This window comes from Phyllobates terribilis, unplaced genomic scaffold, assembly GCF_046119375.1.
Source record: "Phyllobates terribilis strain yellow unplaced genomic scaffold, ASM4611937v1 Scaffold_2__4_contigs__length_985480577, whole genome shotgun sequence".
In the NCBI taxonomy this organism is placed as follows: domain Eukaryota; kingdom Metazoa; phylum Chordata; class Amphibia; order Anura; family Dendrobatidae; genus Phyllobates; species Phyllobates terribilis.
In genome coordinates, this window is record NW_027362762.1 from 316,501,276 (window position 1) to 316,525,543 (window position 24,268).

The window sequence follows — 24,268 nt, forward strand, 5'->3', positions numbered from 1 at the left end:
TGAGCCTCTGCAGTATCTAAAGCCCAGTGGAACTGAAGCTGTCCAGGATCAGGCGGCAAAATTCTACTCCAGAGATCACAGCCAGCCTCAGTGTACTGATTCTAAAAGTAAATTGCAACTTTTTCAAGCACTTTGCAAAGTTACTTGCGGGTGAGGGTAAGTGCGAGTGGCTGCCATTTGGCACAAACCTCATGGGAATGGGGCATTATCCCCCATTTGCACTGAGCACTTTATCACTATATTCCACTGTCACATCTGCGGAGCAGTTTGCACCAGGCACCTTACTGAGAATGCCAACATGATTCATCTAAGCTAAGTCTCTGTTATTAAGCATTCATATTATATTATTTGAATTTATAGGGTCTGTGGCTCCTGATGAGCCGATTAGCAGGAGAAACGAGCCCGTGTCGAGCGATACCTGCTGCATTTGTATTTGAACTTAGCGGTGTAGTTGTGGGGTTGATCTATTTGCATTTCTGATCTTGTCCCTATGAATAGGAGGGTCCAAGGACACCTCCATACTATATCTCTTGATTTTCTGGCTGACTAGTGAATCTTTTTATGCTTATTGAGCTTGAAGATTGGTCTATTGTGTATATTGGTATAAAGTGACATCTATTTTCTGGTTTGGTGAGGGATGCAGGAATATTCCCTGCAATCATTTTTGTTACTAATACACATATACTTGATCTGTATTTACAGCCAGATTGAGATCTATATACAGTATTATTGTTGTTTGATGATTGATATCCTCTTGAGTATCTGGGCCATTAAGATAAATGACTGTTAGGAAATGAGTACCCATTAATTTCCTATTTTTTGATTTACCACACCTGTACACTGCAGGTACAGTGGTGGTGGCCCATTTGTCTTGGAGATTGAATGGTGATTACCCTCTTGCGTCCCCTAACACTGATAATTGACTCCCACCACTCTCACCTAATCTGGGACTTATAGGGTCCTTCAGGGTGAGCCGACAAGGAGCCGGGGCGCCATTTGCGTTCAAGAGGGTGCCAACCTCCGCTGTGAGGTAGGGACAGATTAGGGGTCAGCTTAGGGCATTTCCCCTTCCCCACTTTATGAGAATCTCTTTTTGGGCTGAGAATACTTTACAGCCTTTTAACCATTTTTGGTGTTTTTGGTTGTTTTTTTGAGGGTCAGTTACAATTGAATTTTTAATGATACTAATAAACATAAAATTTTAGGTTTATTTTTTCGGTGAAATCACTTTGCAAATTTACCTATGTTAGAAGATAGGAACAGATAGAATTTAGTAAAGAGATTTGCGCTGTCTTGTTCCAGCATCCAGTCCTGTCCTCCACGGACTCCAGATCAGGGCAGTGAAAATATTTTTGTCCAACTTTAAGAACAACATTTAGCCTGTCTAGTTGGCACGGCCTCGCTCCATACACTTGTATTGAGCGAGGCCACGCCCACGACTAGTAAAGTGGTCGTCCAGTGGGCGTGGCTGACAAGAGGACGTGGCCTCGCTCCATACTGCCCGGGAGTATATATAACTCATACATACCCTCCAGTCCCAGGTCAGAAACCGGCGAATCCAAGCAGTGCACAACCTGCGCTAGGGGGATTCATAAGTCTGCAGTCACACAGAGTGACTTATCAATTTGGACCAGAGAACCCCTTTAACATTAGAGAGGTTGCTGCGCACAAAAGAAGGGCCAAGCAAGCATAGCCCTAAACCTTGTGCAGCCATCTTATGCAGTCATTAACCTGTTAACAGGGGTTACATGTCCTCTGTCTTCCAAAGGTGGGCATTCTATTAGGAATTTATGGTGTATTTTGTGGATACATAAATGCTTTATATGGGAATACTCTTTTATATAGAACATGAAAATCAGTTCTATTTCAGATGGTGATTTCATGACCTTATATTGGTTTATTTTGTCCCCAGAATTTAGGAAGGCTGAAAAAATGACTCTAGCTTGTAATTTTTCTTGTAATGTAAAGGAGATATTGCAGCCCCAGCCTAACCTGCCCTCAGTTATATTTCTACAGGAAACATGATGGGACTCGTATGATCCCCTTTGTGATTAATCTAGATGAACCCAATAATATAGGGTATGTTCACACAGACAAAAATCTACTCATATTTTTTTCCAGTAAGTGTAAGCAAGGTTACAAAATCAGTCAGATTTTCACATAACTTCATGCATCTTTGTGGATAAATTAGTGCAGTAAAGAGCAATGGAAAAGAGCCTGAAAACTGCACTGTGTGCACCTGAACCTCTACATGTAAGAATGCTTCTAAAAAAATAAAAGTGTTAATAGTTTATTTTATTAATTAACAAAATATAAAGTGAATGAACAAAAGTGAAATATAAATTAAATCAATATTTGGTGTGACCTCCCTTTGCCTTAAAAACAGCATCAGTTCTTCTAGTTTCTTCTAGGCACACAGGTTTTGAAGGAACTTGTCAGTGAAGTTGTTCCAAAGATCTTGGAGAGTTAGCCACAGATCTTCGGTAGATGTAGGCTTGTGCGAATCCTTCTGTCCCTTCATATAAGCCCACACAGACTTCATGATGTTGATATCAGAGCTCTGTGGGGGCCAAATCATCACTTACAGTACTTTATATTACCCCACCAATGTATCCCCCCGGGGCCTCTAAGGATTTTTGTAATTACCTTATGTTGCACATACTCCCTGTGAGCAGCACTATCACTGGCCGCTCACAGGCATCACGTGACCCCCGGCTGCAGCCGGCTCTGACATCCGCTGACGTCACGACAAGTGCTGCCAGCAGCCAGGGGTCTCTGTCTTCTGCGTTCCACGGTGGATGCCAGGCTGTGGGCGGGGTTACCCCCCGCGTCTCACCCAGCATCCACCGCGCGCTTTGCCTGTCCCCATTCATTGGGAAAGAGCGTGGTGGATGCTGGGTGTGATGCGGTGGGGTAACCCCACCCACAACCCAGCAGCCACCGTGGGGACTCCAGCGCTGAGTCACGCCTCACTTGTCGTGACGTCAGCGCAGGGGTCACGTGCTGCCTGTGAGCGGCCACCAATAGCGCCGCTCACAGGCAGAAAAAGCAACGTAAGGTATTTACAAAAATCCTTAGGGGCCCTGGGGGAATACATTGGGGGGGGGGGGGTAATATAAAGTACTGGACAACTTCTTTAATTAGATTGGCTATATGTTTGGGGTGGTACAGAATAAATGTGGAGCCAATCAGACTCCCTGATGGTATTACATGATGGATAAGCATCTGTCAGTATGTATCAGCTTTAGGCACACCAAGAAATGGGAAACGATGAAGACCGAAGATACATGGCCAAGAAGATGACTAGCAGTGCCATCAGCTCAAAACTGGTAGTAACCAGTGGGACCGAGCTAACTTCCCTCTCCTATTTGAAGAAGTCTGGCCAGAAGTGGTCTTCCTGGAAGAATTGTAGTCAAAAGCCATACTGTCATCATGGGAACAAAACCCAGCAACTCAACTATACATGAAAACACAGGAACTAGGGAACAGAAAAATACTCTTGACTGAAATATTTGACTGTAACAGAAGGCAGTTTGCTCACTGAAGGCCTGGAGAGCTATACAATGAGTGTCTGAAGGGAACAGGTAGGCATGGAGGAGGATACAAGTAAGTTTAAGGCTGCATTTCAGCAAATTGTGTTGGGAATTAAGATTAATGGTGTCCTCAGTGCTGAGAAATACAGACACATATTTAGCCATCATGTAATACCATCATGGAGACGTCTGATTGGCCCCCAATTCATTCTGCAGCAGGACAATGACCCCCAAACATACAGCCAATGTTATTAAGAACTATCTTCAGTGGAAAGAAGCACCAAGAGTCCTAGAAGTGATGATATGGCCCCCACAGAACCCTGGTCTCATCATGGAGTCTGTCCGAGATTACATGAAAAGACAGAAGGATTTACACAAGCGACATCCACAGGCAATCTGTGGTTAGTTCTCCAAGATGTTTGGAACAACTTTCCTGCCAAATTCCTTCAAAAACTGAGTGCAAGTGAAGTGAAAAGACTATCTGCTGAACTGAGGGCAAAGGGAGGTCACAAATACTGATCTGATTTAGATTTCTCTTCTGTTCATTCACTTGGCATTTTGTTAATTGATAAAACAAACTATTAAAATGTCTATTCTTGAAAGCATTCTTACTTTGCAGCATGTTTCCACACCTGCCTAAAACATTTACCCAGTACTGTACATACATTCAATGTGGCACTCAGTGAGTCAGTGACTGGTTCGTCAGAGAATTGGCACCAGCAGTCTCACATGAGGGTTTTCATTATGGGTATAGCTGCTGTATCTAAACTTATTACATATCATTATGGGTATAGCTGCTGTATCTAAACTTATTACATACCATTATGGGTATAGCTGCTGTATCTAAACTTATTACACATCATTATGGGTATAGCTGCTGTATGTAAACTTATTACACATAATTATGGGTATAGCTGCTGTATCTAAACTTATTACATACCATTATGGGTATAGCTGCTGTATGTAAACTTATTACACATCATTATGGGTATAGCTGCTGTATGTAAACTTATTACACATCATTATGGGTATAGCTGCTGTATCTAAACTTATTACACATCATTATGGGTATAGCTGCTGTATCTAAACTTATTACAGATCATTATGGGTATAGCTGCTGTATCTAAACTTATTACAGATCATTATGGGTATAGCTGCTGTATCTAAACTAATTACACATCATTATGGGTATAGCTGCTGTATCTAAACTTATTACAGATCATTATGGGTATAGCTGCTGTATCTAAACTTATTACACATCATTATGGGTATAGCTGCTGTATCTAAACTTATTACACATCATTATGGGTATAGCTGCTGTATCTAAACTTATTACACATCATTATGGGTATAGCTGCTGTATCTAAATGTATTACACATCAATATGGGTATAGCTGCTGTATCTAAACTTATTACCCATCATTATGGTTATAGCTGCTGTATCTAAACTTATTACACATCATTATGGGTATAGCTGCTGTATCTAAACTTATTACACATCATTATGGGTATAGCTGCTGTATCTAAACTTATTACACATCATTATGGGTATAGCTGCTGTATCTAAACTTATTACACATCAATATGGGTATAGCCGCTGTATCTAAACTTATTACACATCAATATGGGTATAGCTGCGGTATCTAAACTTATTACCCATCATTATGGGAAGAACTGCTGTATCTAAACTTATTACACATCATTATGGGTATAGCTGCTGTATCTAAACTTATTACACATCATTATGGGTATAGCTGCTGTATCTAAACTTATTACACATCATTATGGGTATAGCTGCTGTATCTAAACTTATTACACATCAATATGGGTATAGCTGCTGTATCTAAACTTATTACACATCAATATGGGTATAGCTGCTGTATCTAAACTTATTACACATCATTATGGGTATAGCTGCTGTATCTAAACTTATTACACATCATTATGGGTATAGCTGCTGTATCTAAACTTATTACCCATCATTATGGGTATAGCTGCTGTATCTAAACTTATTACCCATCATTATGGGGTAGCTGCTGTATCTAAACTTATTACAAAGCTTTCTGTAAGTGCAGTCCAATGTAACCATGTAACTCCGAGATCGCTGCCCTACACATGGACACATCTCCTGGCAGGGAAGCCCCTCTGCAGGCAGCGGCAGGGCTGTGGTCCCTGTGGCTACTGGTGGCAGGGCTGTGGTCCCTGTGGCTACTGGTGGCAGGGCTGTGGTCCCTGTGGCTACTGGTGGCAGGGCTGTGGTCCCTGTGGCTACTGGTGGCAGGGCTGTGGTCCCTGTGGCTACTGGTGGCAGGGCTGTGGTCCCTGTGGCTACTGGTGGCTGGGCTGTGGTCCCTGTGGCTACTGGTGGCAGGGCTGTGGTCCCTGTGGCTACTGGTGGCAGGGCTGTGGTCCCTGTGGCTACTGGTGGCTGGGCTGTGGTCCCTGTGGCTACTGGTGGCAGGGCTGTGGTCCCTGTGGCTACTGGTGGCAGGGCTGTGGTCCCTGTGGCTACTGGTGGCAGGGCTGTGGTCCCTGTGGCTACTGGTGGCAGGGCTGTGGTCCCTGTGGCTACTGGTGGCAGGGCTGTGGTCCCTGTGGCTACTGGTGGCAGGGCTGTGGTCCCTGTGGCTACTGGTGGCCAGGGCTGATGGCAGTGTGCACTCACCGCAGCCTCGTAGCAGCTGATGAGCTCCTGGAGAAGGCAGAGCAGTGCCAGCAGCTTGCATCTCATGGTCCAGCTCCTTGGCATGGTGTGTCCGTCAGATAGGCTGGTATTAATGCGATGCCAGTGTGTGGCCAGCCAGCATCTCCTCACAAGTCCCCCGGTCTCATGTCAGAGCGCAATGTGAAATGGGCGCTGAGGAAAGTTCGCAGTTTGTTGGCGCTAACTCCCCTCCCACTGCAGCCCCCACCTCCTCACACGGGACCTCCATGAGTTGAACCCCTCGTCTGTGTGAGGAGCGCCAGTCCCAGCACAAGGACGCACTTTCCACCTCGGAGGACAGCACAGCTGGGGACAGTGCACGGTGCGGGCAGAGCTGGCATGAGAGGCTGCTGGTAAGTGCCCGGGGCTGCTCCACCGCTGGCTGTGGGTGCGGGGATGCCCCCCATGTTCTGCAGGGAAGAGGGGCTGCTGCTAGCTGGGGTCTGTCATCTAATGAGAGATGTCAGGATAGTAAGCAATATCGCGACAGGCACCGCATTATTATATAGCACGAGGTAGTGCTGCCAGCACAAGATGTACCCACAGCTCTGCTGCCAGTGAATAGTCCATGCCTGGTCTTACTACAAGTGCACAGCTGTCAGCGGATTGCTGGGCTGGCACACTGTAACGAACTGCAGCACTGGGCAACCTACAGCTCGGTCTGTGCCAGTTATATAACAAGTCATCTTCTCAGTCACTGAACTTCTCATTATACTCTGATTTGAGGGCTCCTCCAGCACAGACCCCCCATTTATAAGGGTAGACTCGCTGGTGATCGCTGATTGCTGCCATCGGGTAGGAAGGCGGGCACCCAGACGTAGGAAGGTGGGCACCAGGGCATACACTGCAAGGGTGATATAATAATAATATTACACCGCGCCAATGTATCAGCACAGGGTGCGATCTGGTCACTGTCACTAATAGTTCTTATAGATGGGTCGTCCCCTCATATACGTTCCCTCCATGAGTTTTTGATGCATCAAAAACACAGCATCTTACAGATCCAGCAAAGTGGATGAGATGTATAGAAATCTCCTGCCCTCTGAGCTTCTTTTTTACCCAGCATAAACTGTACTGTGGTCCATGTTTCAAATCTGCAGCATGTCAATTTCTCTTGTGGGTACGCTGAGTTTTATGTTCAGGTTTTTCCTTTAGACTTAAGTTCGATGCGGAAATACACAAATAACCTGCGTTTCCGCTGCGGAAATGCATCAAAAATGCATGAAATCCACAGAAAACTACCGTATTTTTTGGACTATAAGATGTACCGGACAATAAGATGCACCTAGGTTTTAGAGGAGGAAAATAGAAAAAATATTGAAGCAAAAAATGTGGTCATGATGCCCTGTTATGGGAGGTGGGGGTGATCTGCTGCTGACACTGTTATAGGGGTAATGTCCCCCAATTCTGTGCTAATATCCCCCATTCTGGTATACATGGCCCAAATCCTGGTATACATGACCCCCCATCCTAGTGTACATAACCTTCCATCCAGGTATACATGACCCCCCATCCTGGTATACCTGACCCCCCATTTTGGTATACATGACCCCCCATCCTGGTATACATGACCCTCCATCCAGGTATACATGACCCTCCATCCAGGTATACATGGCCCCCCTTCTTGGTATACATGGCACCCCATCCTGGTATACATGGTCCCCTTCCCCATCCTGGTATACATGTCCCCCATCCCCATCTTGGTATACATGGCCCCTATCTCCATCCTGGTATACATGGCCCCACTTCCTAGTATACATGGCCCCCATCTCCATCCTGGTATACATGGCCCCACTTCTTGGTATACATGCCCCTCCATACCCACCCTGGTATACATGGTCCCCATCCTGGTATATACGGCCCCCATCACACTGCACACATAAAAAAATGATTATACTCATCTTCCCTCTGCTCCCTTGCAATGTCCAGTTCTGATGACGTCACTGACATGCGCCCCCACACGCTGAGGTCAGCTGCCGGAATATTCACTGCTCCCCACGCCTGGGACTATGGGAGTGGAGAGCAGTTAATATTCATTTTCTTTATTAGCTGGCACACTGTTGGCCGCAGCCACCGGCTCCTGCAGCGGCTGGGCAATCCTGTGTGCCCGCTATTAAAGAGCATTAATATTCACTGCTTTCCACTCCCATCGTTCTGCCCACCTTTCGGCACCGGCTTCAGTGCATAGAGGTGGTCGGGACTATGGGCGTGGGGAGCAGTGAATATTCATTTTCTTCAACAGCGGGCACAGTGTTAGCTGCAGCAGCCAGCTCCTGCCTTTGTGACCCGCTCCTCTGCCGGTCGCCCCCCCCATCCACAGCCACACTATAAGGTACATTTGGACTACAAGACGCATCCCCTACTTTCCTCCAAAATTTTGGAGGAAAAAATGCGTCTTATAGTCCGAAAAAGAGAGTATATCAATATAGTTTTATCAAGTCCAATTACCAGGAAGTATAAAAAACAAAGCGGCTTTATTTAAAGCATGACTCACCAACAAGAGAAAAAAAAACCCACTGCATTAAAAATGCAATAAAAACACGTTAAAAAAACGCACACGAAAATACAATGAAAAAATGCAAGTAACTTAATTTAAATAATAGTTGCAGAAATTCTGCAGAAATTCTGCAATGTCAAAAACTCACCAAAAGCTTATTGTGGGAATGTAGCTTTAAGGTTTATTTACTACTTTAGTAGCACCCATAAGTGGGTCTAAATGTGCTCTAACTTTTCAATACAGTGGTGGATGTATCATTGGTGCAACCTGTGAAGCCGCACCCTGGGGCCTAAGAGGTAATGGGGGGTCAGTTCTACCGCCATGGGTGGATTATGCCATTTGACTGAAAAAAGCCCACAAACTCTTCTTGCACGGTGGCCCTGTTCTGTGTTCACCCCTATTCCAATATATTGCAGTACATGTATAAAAATGTCTTCTGGGTTTTGTGATCCTTATACTGCGTTTCCATGAATATCGGTTGTGTCCAGTCAGTATCCATATATCAAAAAACTAACCAGCACTTCCAAACAGGAAACGACAAGTGTGAACAGGTGCAAGCTAAGAGAGTCACTCTATATAACTAATATATTAAAGCAGCACTCTGAAACGCTATAGTATGTAAACATTGAATATATGAAATTGGAACTGCATTATTGCTGTAGAACACATGTTAAATAATGAAGGTACTTAGCGCACACATTGGACAATTTGTGTGAGCCCATGCCTTGTCGCTGGCTGTCAGGCTCACACGAATTGGCCAATTTGTGCACCAAGTACCTTCATTTTTAACATGTTTTCTACAGCAGTAATGCAGCTCCACGTTCATATAGTCAATGTTTACATACTATAGCGTTTCAGCGTGCAGCTAATTTGTTAATTATATAGAGTGGCTCTCTTAGCTTGCACCTATTCACACTTGTCTTTTTCTGTTTGGAAGTGCAGGTCAGTTTTTTAATATTTGTAGTACATACCTTCTGACTGAGCACTCCTCCAATCAGCTTAAGGCATTTTTAACCCCTTAACGACTGCTGTAACACATTTTCACAGTGGTCATTAAGGGTACTTATTCCTCAGCGCCATGAAAATGCGACGCTGAGGAGTAAGTAAATAACGCTGCCCAGCGGAGGCGATACCCTGCAGTATCGGCCCGGCCAGTCTCGATGCCGATCGGGGCCGATTAACCCCTTAAATACCGCTGTCAATCGTGACGGCGGTATTTAAGTTGTTACAAGGGGGTCTTGCGACCCCTTTAGTAACCATCGGACCTCTGTGATGAGAATCGCGGGTCCCGATGGTTAGCATGGTACCCTGAGATCATGTGATGATCCCATGGTACGGTAGCCTGTGAGAGCCAGCAATAAGCTGCCTGTCACAGGCTGAGTCACTGAGTCAGACGTGACTCACTGACAGGTCTCATACACTGCAGTACAGAGGTACTGCAGAGTATAAGATCAGCAATAAAAGTGAAAATCACACATGTCCCACAGTGGGACTTAGTGAAAAAGTAAAAAAAAAAGTTAAATAAAATATGTAAAAAAGCAAAAAAAACACACGAAAAGTTCACACAAATCACTAAAATCCGTTTCACCGCTTAAAATGCAGCATTTGTGATAAAACAAAAATAAACGAAAAAATTTACACATAATTGGTATCGCCGCGTCCATCTATAAAACTGTCATGTTATTTAGTCCGTTTGGCGAATGGCGTAAAAATAAAAATCATGCCGAAAATAACTTTTTTTATTATACTGACTCACAAAAAAGTGAATAAAAAGCGATCAAAAGGTCGCACGTAAAAAAAAATGATATAAAAAAAACGCCAAACCGTCCCACAAAAAAGAAGCCCTAATATGGCTCATTTGGCAAAAAAATAAAAAAGTTACAGCTTTCAGAATGTGATCATGCAAAATCAAATTCTTTTTTGTAAAATACTGTTTTTAGTCTGTAAAAATAGCAAAGCATAAAAATATATATAAATCTGGTATCGCTGTAATCGTACCAACCTAATGAACAAACCGGTCTTATCACTTTAACCGCACGGCGAACGGCGCAAAAAATAAAAAATAAAAACAATAACTGAATTGCTGGTTTTTGTTCATTCTGTGACTGAAAAATCAGAATAAAAAGTGATCAAAAATTACTATGTGCCCCAAAATAGTACCAAAAAAATCTGCAACTCGCCCGCAAAAAATAAGCCCTCATACAGCTCTGTTCACCTAAAAATAAAAAGTTACAGCTCTCAGAATATGGCAACAAAAATAACTACTTTTTATTAAAAAAAAAGCATTTTAACTGCGTGATAGCAGCAAAACCTAAAAAACACCAATATAAATCTGGTACCGCTGTAATCGCACCGACCCGAAGAATAAATCCACGTTATCACTTATACCGCTTGGTGAACCGCGAAAAAAATAAAAATAAGAACTATTCTGGTACTGCTGTCTATTTCTTCATTCTGCCTAAAAAAAAACAGAATAAGGCTCGGCTGACGTTTATCCTGCACTCTCTGCTGAGCGCTTACTACAGGGTTTCCGTGTAAATTCACTGAAACCTTAATTCAGACAAAAAACCCAGATGGAGCCACTCACTTATGAGGCCGATGGAGTCTCTGTTCTAGTAGCGTACCATCATTTTCGGGGTTTTTTTTAGTTCACAAGTGTGGATGACCACAGATCTCTGTGCGCCTAAAAAGATGGAGACCACCGGAGCAGACGTCAAACGGGCTCCAAAGTGTGTCCATCTGCCTCTTTGTAGTGAGTGGTTCCGTTGGGGGTTTCGTCAGAATTGCATTTTTGTGGGATTTACACGGAAACCCCATCGGAAGTGCTCAGCGTAGAAGACAAGAATGTGATCCAGCCTTATTCTGGAAGCAATCGAAAATGTATGTACCCCAAAATGTTACCAATAAAACCCCTAATTTATCCCACACAAAACCAGCCCTCTCTCAGGTCCCACATCTGTCACTGGGACTATAGGGGGTCCCACATTACTGGTAGAACAAAGACTCTGGAAAAGCGACATGGCTCCCGCCCCCTCACAGTCCCAGCCATTAACTGTCACTGTCAACTACCTGTTGCTGGGCAGAACACAGCTTTATCACAGTACAGTGTAACACATTACACTTTACATTACAACAATAACATTGATGACTTCAAGGGGGAACAGGACAATATGTTCACCTCATTACAATAACATGCTTCAAAAAGTCATGTCAGTGCTCACATGACTTTAAGCAGCCTATCTATAAGTGGTGGTTTGATTATTAAAAAGGCCAGGTTTATTTTTTGCTCCTTGTTCACATGTTCACAAGAGAACTGTCTAAAGAAACCAAAAATGTTATTATCACCAATAGTCTAGAGCGTGCAAGACTAGTCCAAAGACCATAGAAATCCTGGCTTCAGCGTGTCTTAATACATGAATAAAAGAAGTTGGCTGCTCGTGGACCAATAAAGAATGTTCTGGATTTGATGGAAAGAGGAACATTGTTGAGAGAACCCTACCAAAGTTGGTTCAAAATGTGGCATAAAATCTACCTATGAAATCCTAGGAACTTCAGGCTGAACTGGAGACATCTGGAAAGATGGCTTTAAACCCTACCATATACCGCACACTGAACAAAGCAGACCTCTATGGGTATAAGCAAAAGGAAGACCCCACTATTCATAAAAAAGGCTGAAAAAGCACTTGAACTTTAAATAAATCTTACATAAACAAACCATAACCTTTCTGGTAATATGTTCTATAGACAGATGAAAACGAGCTGGAGCTCTTTGGCAATGCATGCCAACATTATGTTTATAGAAAAAATGAAGCATATAAAGAAAAGTGCACCATACCTACACTGAAACATGGTGGAGAGTCCATAATTCTCTGGGGCTGTTTTATTGTTTCTGGGACTGGATGCCTTGAACATGTTATAGAAAATCAGATGATTATCAAAGCCATTTAGAGAAATTACGCTCCCTATTGTAAGAAACCTGTTTTGGAATCAAATAAAATGGGTGTTACAGCAAGATAAAGATCCAAACCACACTTTCAAGACTACAAAAGAATGGTTAAGAAGAAAAATGGACTGTCTTAAAATGGCCAGAAATTAATTCAGTCCAATTGACAATCTTTGGACTGAGCTGAAATCTGCTGTTGGAAAAAAAGAAACTTCTGACACATTCAAGAGCTCAAGAGAATTGCAGAGAAAGAGTAGAACAAGACAGGTGCATGAAGCTGACAAATGGCCAAAAATGTTTTTTGGCACTAATTTTTGCCAAAGGTTATGCAACCAAGTATTAAGGAAGAAAGTATTTCATCATGCCAATGTCATATATCTTTTTTGGATCTTTTTTTTTATGCTGAATCACAAGGAAATGGACAGCATGTGACTTAAATATGAGTGTCTGAGCAAAGGGTCTGAATACTTATGACCATGTGATATTTCAGTTTTTCTTTTTTAATAAATTTACAAAAATTTCTACATTTCTGTTTTTTTCACTCAAAATGGGGTGCAGAGTGTACTTTAATGAGAAAGAAATGAACTTTTTAGAATTTACCAAATGGCTGCAATGAAACAAAGAGTGAAAAATTTAAAGGAGTCTGAATACTTTCCATACCCACTGTATATATATATACATTTTTGTTGGAAAAGGTTCAGTAAAATTTTCATTGTATTATTGAAATCCTTAAGTGTTTGTGTGCATATCACTCCAGTGGCATTCTCATTCCATGATTGACAGTCTTGTCTTTATGACTGTGGATTCTGAGATAGCTGTCAATCACTGAGTAGCACCGCTCACTATACTCATATACATACAAACACCAGGTATTTCAATGAATAAAATACAAGTTATGCTGAATAACTTCCCCAAAAAAATCTAGATATAATTCTGCTTAGCTACTCCCTCGTTATACCATGCTGTCCACAGATTGGACTGTATGTACAACATGAAAGGGAACATCTCACCTGATTCATGCTTTGAAGATCAGGCCAAGGACCATAACCAGAGACCAGACTAGTCTGGTGCCGCACTCAGCCAGCTTCTCCCACGCTGCTGCAGGTGGGCAGCATGAATCAGGTGATCGGTTTCCATAACAGTAAGTGGGAAGATTAATCAGAGTCTGAAAGTAATGGTCATTCAGGACATAGGTTAACAAGGGAAGTCATAAAGTAATATGTAACATGTAGACAAAACAATGTGCTGTGGAATTAATGGCGCTGCATAAGCGAGTAAAATAAATAAAATAAAAAATGTAAACAGGAGTTAAATGAATTTTTGATACTTGAATAACTTGGCTGAAAAAAAAATAACTATCATGCCCGGATACTCCCAATCTCATCATAGACATTTACGACATATTGTTAATGTGTAATAGGTGCAGGTCATTTGCTGAGGGTCTACATCTAGGTCAAGAACATGGGCCTTCTGATCCCTTTCCCGCTGTTTAGGTGGTCACAATGCCACAATGGAGAGGTGGTCATGGTGCACACCTAATAGAAACAACAATTTAAGTCCTACAAATGTGCCTGGATATTTCCATAAAATTTACAGATTTAAGTCGCATTCACACATCCCAAACTCAACAGCTTCAAATGCATGTATGAGGCTTTCAAGTTCAGCTCAGCGACCACCAGGCCGGTCTGTGCATTGTAGTCCGTACTCGGACAGCATCAAACGAATGTCTGAATACGGCATAACTAAACATTGCTGATTGAAGTTTGATTCACTAAAACCAAGGGGGCTTTCAAATTTTGGCGGTTCAATACGAATGATAAAATATAGCCGTAATATAGTCACTGGGGACATCAGACTGCTTTTCTTGGGTTTGTGAATACTTGCAATTATGTTAACTTTATATAATTAAAGCTATGTGTGCAATGTCAGTATGTTTTACATTTTCCCTGTTTCTTCTAACAGCCTGGGGAAAAGTAGCCAGGATGGTGGTCACCGAAGACATTAAAAGATGTCATAGAAGCCATCAGCAATGGAAGATGAGTGTGTCATGGTAAGTCGATGTACAGCTGCTGTGCTAGTAATCGGAGTTATACACTTACATCCACATGTAAGATTTCTTCCCTGCTAGAGCATAGATTTTAAAGAGTACAATAACTCTTGAAATAGGATGAGCCTTTCCACAAGAATGTTTATAATGCGTTTAGCTGCATGCTACTAATTATTATCTCTTGGTACTCAAGACCAAAACAGTGAGTATAACTGTATACCCACAAGTCATACGATCTGCCAGTCCAATGTGTTTTTTGTGGTGTCATATGTCTCTTCAGTCCACTAATAAAAAACTCATTGTTGTCATAAGGTACAATGCTGTTTAAGAGTAAATGCCTGTTCCAGATGCTCTTTATTACATTTATGTCATACTAGTTTAAAGTTGTAGATGAAGGAAACCTAATTATGCACAAATATGTATTTTCCTTTCATAATCATTATTGGATTTATATGAAAAACATACCTTTGATGAACCTCCTAAAAACTATTAATGCAAAAATCAAATTGTATAATACAGAATTAAAATTAAAGGGGTATTCCCATCTCCAAGATCCTATCCCAATATGTAGATGGTGTAATATTAATAATATTAGCAAATACCTCCAATTAGAAATGCATAGTTTTTCTGATTCACTATGTCTCTTTCCTCGTGTGCAGGCATTGCCGGAACTTAGGTATCCATGGGTACGACCATTAGTGAGTCACCCAGGAGGAATATAAGGGACTCGGTACCCGGGCCTTTTACCTTGTTTAGGAGGTCACGGCAGTCGGCTCCCTCGCCCGTACTCTGGGTCTCTCTTTAAAAAAGGGGTTTCAGTATACAGTTTGCCTCGTGACGCCACCTGTGGTTTCCGGTAATGGTTACTGGCGCTGCTGCTGACCTCCGGGGGGTGATGGGATGGCAGCTGGGATGTTTCTGCTCCCCACAGGCGGAGCGGGCCCCCGGGGCAGTTTAGGTGCAAATGGTGGTGATGCTGGGGCTTGTAGTGCAGGAGAGATGGCGCAGCAGGAGTAACTGACAGAGACAGGGGATTCACTTCAGTACCTTTACTGGTGCGGATGTCAGGTACGGTCCATGGTACTCGGTAGGAAGGGTGCACTTCAGGACTTCTCCCCAGTGAGCGGGTATAAGGCCTCCTGGTCCGTGTCTCCCTCTCTCTAAGCTCCTGGCCAGCCTGCAACTGGGCCTAGCTTCTGTGTCGTGCTGTTCCTTCACCTGTCGCTTGGTAGTAGGACCTTTTTCTGGCAACCACTATCCCTGGACGCCGGGGCCTTCATGGTTCCTAGTCCTGTCAAGGGTTTAGCTTCAGGTCGACCAGGGACTTGTAGTCCTCCTCGTATGCCGGTGATCCCTACTGGGTATAAAGGACCCTGTAGGCGCGGACCCGGTGTCCGGTTCGTGTCTTGGGGTGAGCCTATGATGCTCCTCTGCCCCCTCAACTTCTCTCTCCTCTCCTCTTTGCCTCCGGCCACACTCGGGGCCCTCAGTACAGCAGCAGACATGCTGCGTCTTCACTGCTGTCAGTGGCAGCACACTCTTTCTCAGACTGAGACTGAACTGCCTGGCTCTACCCTCCATATATATATATCCCTAACGGGCTCCCTCTGGTGGTATGAGGTGGAAGGGTGGAGTTGTTTAGTTGTAATGAGTGCCTCTTGTGGAGAAGTCCATCCATGCACCTGTAGCACCCTGAGGATTCGGCTGCTACAGGGGTATTGCACCTCAACCCAGAGGTGTGATATTCCACTCTCGGGTAAGGATGGAGTGTGGAACTGAGCTCGGTAGGCTGCATGCACTACACACATCCCATTTCCGGGGAACAGACCAACGGTACTCCCACTTAGAAATGTGCAGGTACGACCGAGTCTGTTCCTGGCTGGAGTGGGAGGGGGGTGGTACATCCCAAGTAGTGTAGGGGCAGATAGGGGGAGCAGCCTGGGTAAAGATAGGAGCTCATTGGGTGCTGGTCGCCTGAGCTCACACATAGAGGGTGTATATAAGGTGGGCACCATCAAAGAACAGGGTCAGTCTGTGAGAGGTCAGTCTGTGAGAGGTCAGTCTGTGAGAGGTCAGTCTGTCAGAGTCAGGAAGAGGAGCAGAGCAGACCCAGAGAGAGAGAGAGGAGAAAGCCAGAAAGACCCAGAGGGGGAAACAGAAAAGGAACTCTGAGAACCCAAAGTCCATCAGCGGGTGAAGAGTTGGCAAAAGGGTACCGGAACCCAAGCTGGTGGGGGCAAAAGCACACCCTAGCCAGAGACCGGAGGCCGTGGGCAGCGTCTGCCACGGCCACCCACCACATCCACCCCGAAGGCATACCACATGGAGGGTCAGGGAACCCAAGGCCAAGGGTCTCCCAACAGAAGGCCCGAGGGAGCTGGACCTAGGTGGATCACTAGTGGGGACGGCCAGAGGAAAGGACAGAAGGAGAGCTCAGGGTCACGCTCCGGACTTGCTTGGGGGTTGGCTGGATCCAAGACCTGGTGGACGCAGCACGGCTCGGGTGGTCACTTGAAGCTGGAGTGACCGGAACATCAGCAGTGAGTAAATACCCTAAACTGCACAACCCGACTCTGTCTTCATTTTACATCTACGCTGCACCACCACAACCCCCATCCTCTGCACCTGACCCCCTGAGGCTATACCCCACCCGTTGGGGGTTATACCATCAAACGCTGCACCTACACCATCAGCCTCAGCGGACCCTGCTGCAGCGGCGGCCATAGTGACCGCAATACAACGGGTGGCGTAGTCGACAATAAAGAACTTAATAACATCTGTAGGACTGCCACATACAACTGAGTTTGACACCCTGGGCACGGACCGGGTCACAGCCACTCGGAAGACTACAACTCCCATCTGATCCGGCTCCGGATATTCCCCCTAAAGAATATGGCCCAGGGGGCGCGTCAACTTTGGCGTAGTCGGCAGGATTACGTGCCCGCAACACCCGGGTACTGCGTGCCTGAAGAAAAGAACGAGTTTACCTCAAAAAGAAGTCTCCTGCCGGTTCCGGAGGGTCCCCGCCATCGGACTCCATCACAGGTCGATTCCCGCCGGTTGTCCGCCATTAACAGCTTTTTCCCACCATCTGCAGAGTTTCCCGCCACTGGGAAGCGATTCCCGCCATTTCCGAAGATTTCCCGCCTTGCCAGAGCGGACGCCATTATGGGCGTGCCAGAGGGTGGCGAGAGGCCACCTCCCATCGTGGGCCAGGACCGAAAATGGCGCCAAAAGTGGAAACCGCCCCCACCAACAGAGACTGTGATGCTAGAGGTGTCTGTCAGCGTGAAAGAACTGCCCCTGGAGCTGACAGTCACCAAGTGGCCCCGGGACCGCCCTCGAGGTGGGAGGAGACGAAAGGAGAGAACAAAGATGGGTGTCGCTTGGAGCAGTCTGGAGCGAGCGCACCCGGAGGCAAGAAGCCTGGAGAAGAGTATCGGAGGAGCTTACCCGGAGATGGCGAGAAGGCAGAGCAGCACCGGCCCGTTGGCCAGGAGCCTGCTAGAAACAGAAGAGGGAGAGCAGAGCAGCACCGGCCCGCTGGCCAGGAGCCTGCTGGAGACAACTGTAGGAGAGCAGAGCAGCACCGACCCGTTGGTCAGGAGCCTGCTGGAAGCAACGACCCCACTAGGCCTAGTGGAGGTCCTAGCACAGCTCCCCCGAGACCGGGAGTGTGCACAGACCGCTCTGGAGGGCCTCGCAAGGAGGATGGCCCGGGTGCAGCGAGAGACGTTGGCGGAGTGGAGCCGAGAGATGGCCCAGCAGACCGAGACCTGTCAGCGGAGCACGCCACCCAAGATGAGGAGACAGACCGCCTCTGAGGATGGCGCGGGAGGACTGAAGGCCGGAGACGGCGCCGAGAAGGGAGCCGAACGAGTGGAGGCAGGTAAAGGGGACGTCTATACCCCAAACCGGGAAACCGCGTACCTGCCCCAGCTCCCCGTCGCAGAGCCCGAAGTCTATCCTGCCGTGCCCGTCGCTGCAACGTCACCGCCGCAGACTAGGCCTCAAACGGGAGCCGCGACCCCTGTGACGTCACACGCCTCGACCCCGAGCGTGACCAAGCAGGAAGTACCACCAGCCTGGTCGCAAGGCCTAGTACCCCCGGGCGCCGCAATACCAACAGCGCCCCCTACCTCCGCGGAGCCCCCGGCCTGGTCGCAGGGCCAAGTAGCCCAGGGCGCCGCCGTCCTTACGGTGCCCTTCACCTTCCAGATACCCCAGGCCTGGCCGCAAGGCCCGGGCAACCCGGGCGCTAACACCACCGCGCCCATAAGACCAAGAGTGCCGCATCTGGGAGAGGACCTGTACGCCCAGCATACGTGCCCGGATGGGCAGCCATTTATATGGCCACCGGAGTTTCACCATCCCCGACTCCGGAAAGAGAGACCCCTGGATGAACCCCTGATCCCGGCTCCAAAGCCCGTAAAGAGGATCTCGCCCCCGCTAGCAGAAGCGCAGTTTGAGTGGGACCCCACCGGAGAAGATCTCATGGGGTTCACTCAGGAGACTCGGGCAGCTGCAGCGGAGCGTGCTGAGTGCTGCCGCCAACAGCTCGAGGTCTTCGAGAGGGAGCGGAGAGAGAGGCGGGCCCGGGAACAGCAAGCTCAAATAAGGAGCGCGGAGCAGAAGAGCCGGGCCAGGAGAGACCCCCGTGCAGCGCATAGTCCCCGCACCACCGGGACTGTGAAGCCAAAGGTAACCATAAAGCAAGAGCAGGAGGACGCCGTCGTTAAGTACAGCGGAGCCGAAGCTGTATATAGTTGCCCGTCGGGGCACCGTGAACTGAAACTGTTACTGTTGCTAAATATAGTCCCCGTTGGGACCAGCAAGTGTGAACTGTTACCCGTATTTCCCTAAATCCCACTGACCGAGGACTGAGAGCGGTCATTCCTCCCTAATACCTGGCCGAGGACTGAGAGCGGCCACTACCCCTTTTGTATATAGTTGCGCTTCCTAAAGCGCCCCCTACCGGTTTTATAGGAAAACCATTTTTTTTTCAAGAAAGGACTGTCGCACTGTACCCGGTCACACGTTGCACAGTGACCGGAGGAGGAGCCAGAGGCGACGAGAATGTTTTATATGAAAAGTTTTATGCTAATATATGTTGTTTTATATGTTTTATGTGTTTATGCAAATATTTGTATGTTTGGTGTTGTTTATGTCTTACAGCCCGAGGACGTGCTGTGATTTACCAGGGGGGAATGTAGCACCCTGAGGATTCGGCTGCTACAGGGGTATTGCACCTCAACCCAGAGGTGTGATATTCCACTCTCGGGTAAGGATGGAGTGTGGAACTGAGCTCGGTAGGCTGCATGCACTACACACATCCCATTTCCGGGGAACAGACCAACGGTACTCCCACTTAGAAATGTGCAGGTACGACCGAGTCTGTTCCTGGCTGGAGTGGGAGGGGGGTGGTACATCCCAAGTAGTGTAGGGGCAGATAGGGGGAGCAGCCTGGGTAAAGATAGGAGCTCATTGGGTGCTGGTCGCCTGAGCTCACACATAGAGGGTGTATATAAGGTGGGCACCATCAAAGAACAGGGTCAGTCTGTGAGAGGTCAGTCTGTGAGAGGTCAGTCTGTGAGAGGTCAGTCTGTCAGAGTCAGGAAGAGGAGCAGAGCAGACCCAGAGAGAGAGAGAGGAGAAAGCCAGAAAGACCCAGAGGGGGAAACAGAAAAGGAACTCTGAGAACCCAAAGTCCATCAGCGGGTGAAGAGTTGGCAAAAGGGTACCGGAACCCAAGCTGGTGGGGGCAAAAGCACACCCTAGCCAGAGACCGGAGGCCGTGGGCAGCGTCTTCCACGGCCACCCACCACATCCACCCCGAAGGCATACCACGTGGAGGGTCAGGGAACCCAAGGCCAAGGGTCTCCCAACAGAAGGCCCGAGGGAGCTGGACCTAGGTGGATCACTAGTGGGGACGGCCAGAGGAAAGGACAGAAGGAGAGCTCAGGGTCACGCTCCGGACTTGCTTGGGGGTTGGCTGGATCCAAGACCTGGTGGACGCAGCACGGCTCGGGTGGTCACTTGAAGCTGGAGTGACCGGAACATCAGCAGTGAGTAAATACCCTAAACTGCACAACCCGACTCTGTCTTCATTTTACATCTACGCTGCACCACCACAACCCCCATCCTCTGCACCTGACCCCCTGAGGCTATACCCCACCCGTTGGGGGTTATACCATCAAACGCTGCACCTACACCATCAGCCTCAGCGGACCCTGCTGCAGCGGCGGCCATAGTGACCGCAATACAACGGGTGGCGTAGTCGACAATAAAGAACTTAATAACATCTGTAGGACTGCCACATACAACTGAGTTTGACACCCTGGGCACGGACCGGGTCACAGCCACTCGGAAGACTACAACTCCCATCTGATCCGGCTCCGGATATTCCCCCTAAAGAATATGGCCCAGGGGGCGCGTCACACCCTTTTGGGTCCTGTGGTACCTGTTGTAGCAGGGTGCCACATTCCCCCCTAGTACAATTCAGTACTCCTGGACTGAAGCATTTTGTAACAGGTTACAACAATAACAATAATAAAGTTACAGTAACAATAATAAAGTTACAGTATGTCCGGTAACCAGGTGTCCATTTCACCGAAGAAAGTGCAAAAATGAGTAACATGAGGGACCCGCCTGAAAATCCTCAACGTAGGCCCTGGGCGTGGCTACAGTGCATAAGTGATCCAGGTGCTGGACCACGTCTTCGGCCACGTATCTTGGCATATCTTGGCAATTTGACTTCCTCCTCTCCACAATTTAGGAGACGTACAGGTACCCTCCCATTGCGTACATCAGCTACCCCTCTAGCAGTTAGGAGTGTAGGTCTGTGCTCTGAGTTAATGGGCTCCACTACCGCCTGGTAGTTCTGTCCCTTGAGACCTATTGCTGCCCTACACCAAATTAGCATTTCACTCATTGGGGGAATCACAATGGGTATCGGGTCTGTCACCCGTACATTACCAATCTCACCACCTGTTAGTTTTACCTGTTGCTGGTACATGAGGGCTCAAATTTCTTTCTGGAGCACCTTCCTCTGCCCTGGTTCGGCAGTGTCAGCCATCTGTTGGAGTAAGAGCAACACTTCTCCCAAACAGTTACCAACCACATTTGTACCAAGTATCATATACAAGTCTGTATCACCAGGGTTAGACTCCACTGCAATCAGCCCTTGGTCCTTTAGTTCCGCTCTCCCCACCTTCACTGTCACATCCTTAACCCCTACTAGGTTAAGAAGAAGGCCATTGGATGCATACACAGAGAGATTTGGGGCTGGCAGATGGAGTTCATCTAAGGACCAGTACCTTTTGTACAGGATGTCAGGTATGATGGTTATCTGTGACCCGGTGTCCAGTAGTGCAGGTGTTGCTATTCCATCCTGCACGATGGACAGTAAAGGCCTTCCTCCTACAAACCGGTGGTACCAGCTTGATGGGCCTGGTTGGTCTACTCCTGGGTGTTGGCCCTCGGCCCCAGGGTTTGCCCGTTTAAAGGACAGTTCCGCGCGGTGTGGCCTACCTTGTGGCAATGGTAGCATATGTATTCTCTTATAGGGCGACGTTGGTCGTTGGTCCTCCTTCGGGGTGGCGTTGTCCTCCTTCGGGGTGGCGTTGTCCTCCTTCTTCTCCTCATCCAGGGGACATCCTCAGGACTGTCGGCGAGTAGGATCCTTCCTTCTGGCTCAGGCTCCGTCTGTAGCTGCAGGGTTCTCAGGACAGGACGCACTTCAGAGCGCAGGCTGTCCAGCTCACTAGGGGGCACTGTTTGCATTTTTGTTTCAGCCGTTAATGAAGGAGCAGTGGGTGCTGCGGGCACTGGGGTGGCCCCGCCCTGGTAACGCTGGATAGCAGTATCTGATGGTACCAGGGGCTGCAAACCCTTAATAGCCATGTCCTTCAGGGTGTCAAAGGTGGCATTTGGATGATCTAAGGCCCACCACCTTACAGTTCTGCTCTCCTCCTGGGACCTCAACCCCGGGATGAACTGTTCTGTCAGCATTTTGTCCTCACCATGTATGCTGGCTGGACTAACCTGTTTCAGGGCCCGCAGGGCTTCCTGTAAGCGCCAGGCATAGTCCCGGATACTGTCCTCAGGTTTCTGGGTACAGTGGTAGAACCTCATCCGGAGATCTGTCTCAGTGCGGTTTTCAAACACAGTTTGCAGTCTCTTAAAGATAATGGATACTGATTCCTGGTCTGCGGCTGGCCAGGTTTCAACTTCCCGCTCTGCGGCACAAGTCAATTGTCCCAGCACAACAGCGGCTCTCTGCTTACCAGTCATTGAGTACATATCCAGTACACTGCATATTTTCCTTTTGAATCCAGACAGGGTATCTGGTTTGCCGTCTTACTGGGGAAGCCATTTTGCTCCAGGGATATACAGCAGGGCCATGGGTATCAACGGAGTCACGACCCCTGCTGGTGGGGCGGCCGCCCCGGCCTGAGCAGCGCCGGGCGCGAGTTGAGCATCAGGAGCGTTAACCGGTGCTCCGGCGTTTTTCTGGTCGTCGGCCATGGTTGCGCCCCCCTAGTAAACCGTAGCCTACCTCCTGTTTCTTTTTAGGGTAGGTCGCAGCTCCGCAGACAACGGGCTCCTTCCAGGACCTGACGCTTCCTGGTGCTGCGTCAGAGCGCGAGGCGGGGCTTGAGCTTCGCGCGCTTCCAACAGTCACACCTCTCTCCAATCCCCACGGTTACGCCCCTCTTCTTCCCGTGCGGCGACACGGTAATGGCGGCGATGTTCACCACAGTTAAAACACAGTTCAATACGGCACACAGTACCCGGTGGCAACGGGCACAAAATCCTGTTCGTGACGCCAGGAAAGAGAGCTGTGTCACCCAGGGGGAATATAGGGGACTCGGTACCCGGGCCTTTTACCTTGTTTAGGAGGTCACGGCAGTCGGCTCCCGGGCCCGTACTCTGGATCTCTCTTTAAAAAGGGGTTTTAGTATACAGTTTGTCTCGTGACGCCACCTGTGGTTTCCGGTAATGGTTACCGGCGCTGCTGCTGACCTCCGGGTGGTGATGGGATGGCAGCTGGGATGTTTCTGCTCCCCACAGGCGGAGCGGGCCCCCGGGGCAGTGTAGGTGCAAATGGTGGTGATGCTGGGGCTTGTAGTGCAGGAGAGATGGTGCAGCAGGAGCTACTGACAGAGACAGGGGATTCACTTCAGTACCTTTACTGGTGCGGATGTCAGGTACGGTCCAGGGTACTCGGTAGGAAGGGTACACTTCAGGACTTCTCCCCAGTGAGCAGGTATAAGGCCTCCTGGTCCGTGTCTCCCTCTCTCTAAGCTCCTGGCCAGCCTGCAACTGGGCCTAGCTTCTGTGTCGTGCTGTTCCTTCACCTGTCGCTTGGTAGTAGCCTATGATGCTCCTCTGCCCCCTCAACTCCTCTCTCCTCTCCTCTTTGCCTCCGGCCACACTCGGGACCCTCAATACAGCAGCAGACGTGCTGCGTCTTCACTGCTCTCAGTGGCAGCACACTCTCTCTCAGACTGAGACTGAACAGCCTGGCTCCACCCTCCATATA

General features: G+C 47.6%; 2 protein-coding genes across 2 annotated transcripts in view; one reads left to right on the forward strand and one right to left on the reverse strand.

The window, feature by feature from the left end:
- Positions 1-6,443, reverse strand: part of COL4A1 (collagen type IV alpha 1 chain) — a 218,498-nt gene extending 212,055 nt beyond the window's left edge. Inside the window, exon 1 of the mRNA XM_073664356.1 lies at positions 6,199-6,443. Coding sequence (XP_073520457.1) covers positions 6,199-6,282 — 84 coding nt within the window. The 5' untranslated portion in view covers positions 6,283-6,443. The remainder of the gene's footprint in view (positions 1-6,198) is intronic.
- COL4A2 (collagen type IV alpha 2 chain) overlaps positions 6,371-24,268 on the forward strand; it is a 268,138-nt gene continuing 250,240 nt past the window's right edge. Inside the window, exons 1-2 of the mRNA XM_073664347.1 lie at positions 6,371-6,590; positions 14,640-14,727. Of these exons, the coding sequence (XP_073520448.1) occupies positions 14,660-14,727 (68 nt within the window). The 5' untranslated portion in view covers positions 6,371-6,590; positions 14,640-14,659. The remainder of the gene's footprint in view (positions 6,591-14,639; positions 14,728-24,268) is intronic.